Consider the following 1973-nt stretch of genomic DNA (forward strand, 5'->3'; position numbering starts at 1 on the left):
TAAGATTATGAAAGTAGGGGAATATTGATAAAGGTTGTAGGAAAGGTTGTGTAAAGGTTGTCGGTAATGTCATGTGATAAAAAAGTAGGGAAAAGAGGTATAAGGTCCATTGTGAAGGTTATTACAACTACGAACGCCTAGTAAAAACGTCCCTTAAACATCCTAAAGAGGCGCATTACATGTGTTCTAAGGTTGAAAAAAAAGAAATTTTTTTTAAATGGTAATTTTTTCAAAATGACTTTTAAAAATGGAAACTGAAACTAAATCGTTGCAAAAATGGTAAAGCCGTACTTCCAAAGTTCGGTTTTGGTCAAAACCGAAGTTTGGAAGCTCGGTTTTGGTTTTTTATTCGTTTCCACAGTGACCTGGCAGACAAGTGTACTAGGTTAGCCACCCGTGCCCTAAACCGAAGTTTGAAACTTCGGTTTTGCAGGCTTTTTAGCAAAACCGAAGTTTCAAACTTCGGTTTTGAGTCCTGCTTTAATTTGTTCACTTTTAAGCCGAATCATGCTTTTGCAGGTCGAAATCTATGGTTTTATACATCTATTTATACCAGTTGAATGTTCATTATCAATTACAACATCACATACTACACACCCACATTTCAAACACCTCAAACTGAGTTTTAATTTTCACTCAAATCAGCAATTGAAAACTAAAAAAAACACAAAATCACATTCTCAAAAAATGGCCAATGATGAGAACGATGGATGGGAATACCTACTTGATATTGATGATTCCGATCTCACTCAATCTGTATCAGTTTCAAAACCCACTCAAACCATATTGGTGCCCACCGAGTTGCCACCATTCCCCCGACCTTTAGAGTCCCCCCAACTTAACCGTCAAAAACAAAAGCAACCTATTTCACCACAACGACCTGTTCTTCGCGGTTCCGGTTCTAACAAAAAGAACAAATTATCCTACCGAATCTCTGGACCCGCTGGTGTTTTCCAAGATGCGTATGAACTTCGAAATAACGAGAATAACGTTGTGGATGACATGTGTACTCAAGATTTTGTAAGGGAAATAATCAATAGACCTGAAGTGGATGATTCGTTTACACTGGATCCGTGGCTACGCGCGATGGAGTTTGCATATCCGTACGGAGGTAAACAACAGAATTGTATACTCATTATTGAAACCATAAGCCAACAATTTATGTGTATTGTTGTAACTGCAGGTAGATCTGATATAGCGAGCATTTTGAGACAACGTAGATTTTTAGCAGATGATCAAGTTGTTGGTGTTGTCAAGACTTGTGAGAAAATTTGTGTCGGTGATCTGTCTTTAACGCTTAAAGTGAGTTTACATCACTAACTTATGTATATTTTCATATTTGTATTGCGTTGACTAAAACAGGTTAATGTAACTATATTCATTTATGTTTAATAGGACACTACGGGTACTATTCGAGGATCAGTATCTAGCAAGATCATCGATGGTGTACATGGGAAGTATGAAGGTGTAAAAGGCATACGTGAGGGAGCTGTTCTGGTGCTACAAAATTGCTCTATATTTTGCCCCAGTGTGAAGGTTAAAATCCTTAACATTACACGCAAGGCGTTAATTAAGGTGTTCTTCAAAGACGGTGGATCTACGTAGAGCATTGTGTTGTTGTTGTTGTTTAAAATAAACTATTGTTATTGTTGTTTTAAATAATGTATTGTTATATGTTGTTATTGTTATTTAAATTAAACTAGTTGTTAGTTTTGTTTAAAAACGATACTAAATGTATATCACAAACGCAACCAATTTATTTAAACAAGTTCAAAAGATAAACATTACAACCAAATCATCATAAAATACAACTAATCAGTGCCCATGACGTCCCCCACGTATATATAGTAGGTGATGACCAGTTCCGCACCTTGTTGGGACAGATTGCCTTGTACTCCTCCGCGGTAGTTGTTCCCGATTTTCATCATCGCCTGTGGTTAAATCCTCGACAGGCTCATCCTCAAGTGGGTAAT

General features: G+C 37.0%; 1 protein-coding gene across 1 annotated transcript; it reads left to right on the forward strand.

Annotated features, from left to right (window-relative positions):
• The first annotated feature begins 687 nt into the window (after nucleotides 1-687).
• LOC139897537 (uncharacterized) lies at nucleotides 688-1605 on the forward strand. The gene is made up of 3 exons (XM_071880240.1): nucleotides 688-1111; nucleotides 1184-1302; nucleotides 1396-1605. Exons 1-3 carry the CDS (start codon nucleotides 688-690, stop codon nucleotides 1603-1605), a joined length of 753 nt encoding a protein of 250 aa, XP_071736341.1.
• The last annotated feature ends 368 nt before the right edge of the window (nucleotides 1606-1973 follow it).

Source organism: Rutidosis leptorrhynchoides, chromosome 1 (genome assembly GCF_046630445.1).
Source record: "Rutidosis leptorrhynchoides isolate AG116_Rl617_1_P2 chromosome 1, CSIRO_AGI_Rlap_v1, whole genome shotgun sequence".
NCBI lineage: Eukaryota > Viridiplantae > Streptophyta > Magnoliopsida > Asterales > Asteraceae > Rutidosis > Rutidosis leptorrhynchoides.

Coding starts and splice junctions, on each gene's coding strand:
- LOC139897537 (XM_071880240.1), top strand. CDS start 688: ATGGCCAATGATGAGAACGATGGATGGGAATACCTACTTGATATTGAT. Junction 1,112..1,183: donor GTTTGCATATCCGTACGGAG/GTAAACAACAGA, acceptor TTGTAACTGCAG/GTAGATCTGATATAGCGAGC. Junction 1,303..1,395: donor ATCTGTCTTTAACGCTTAAA/GTGAGTTTACAT, acceptor TATGTTTAATAG/GACACTACGGGTACTATTCG.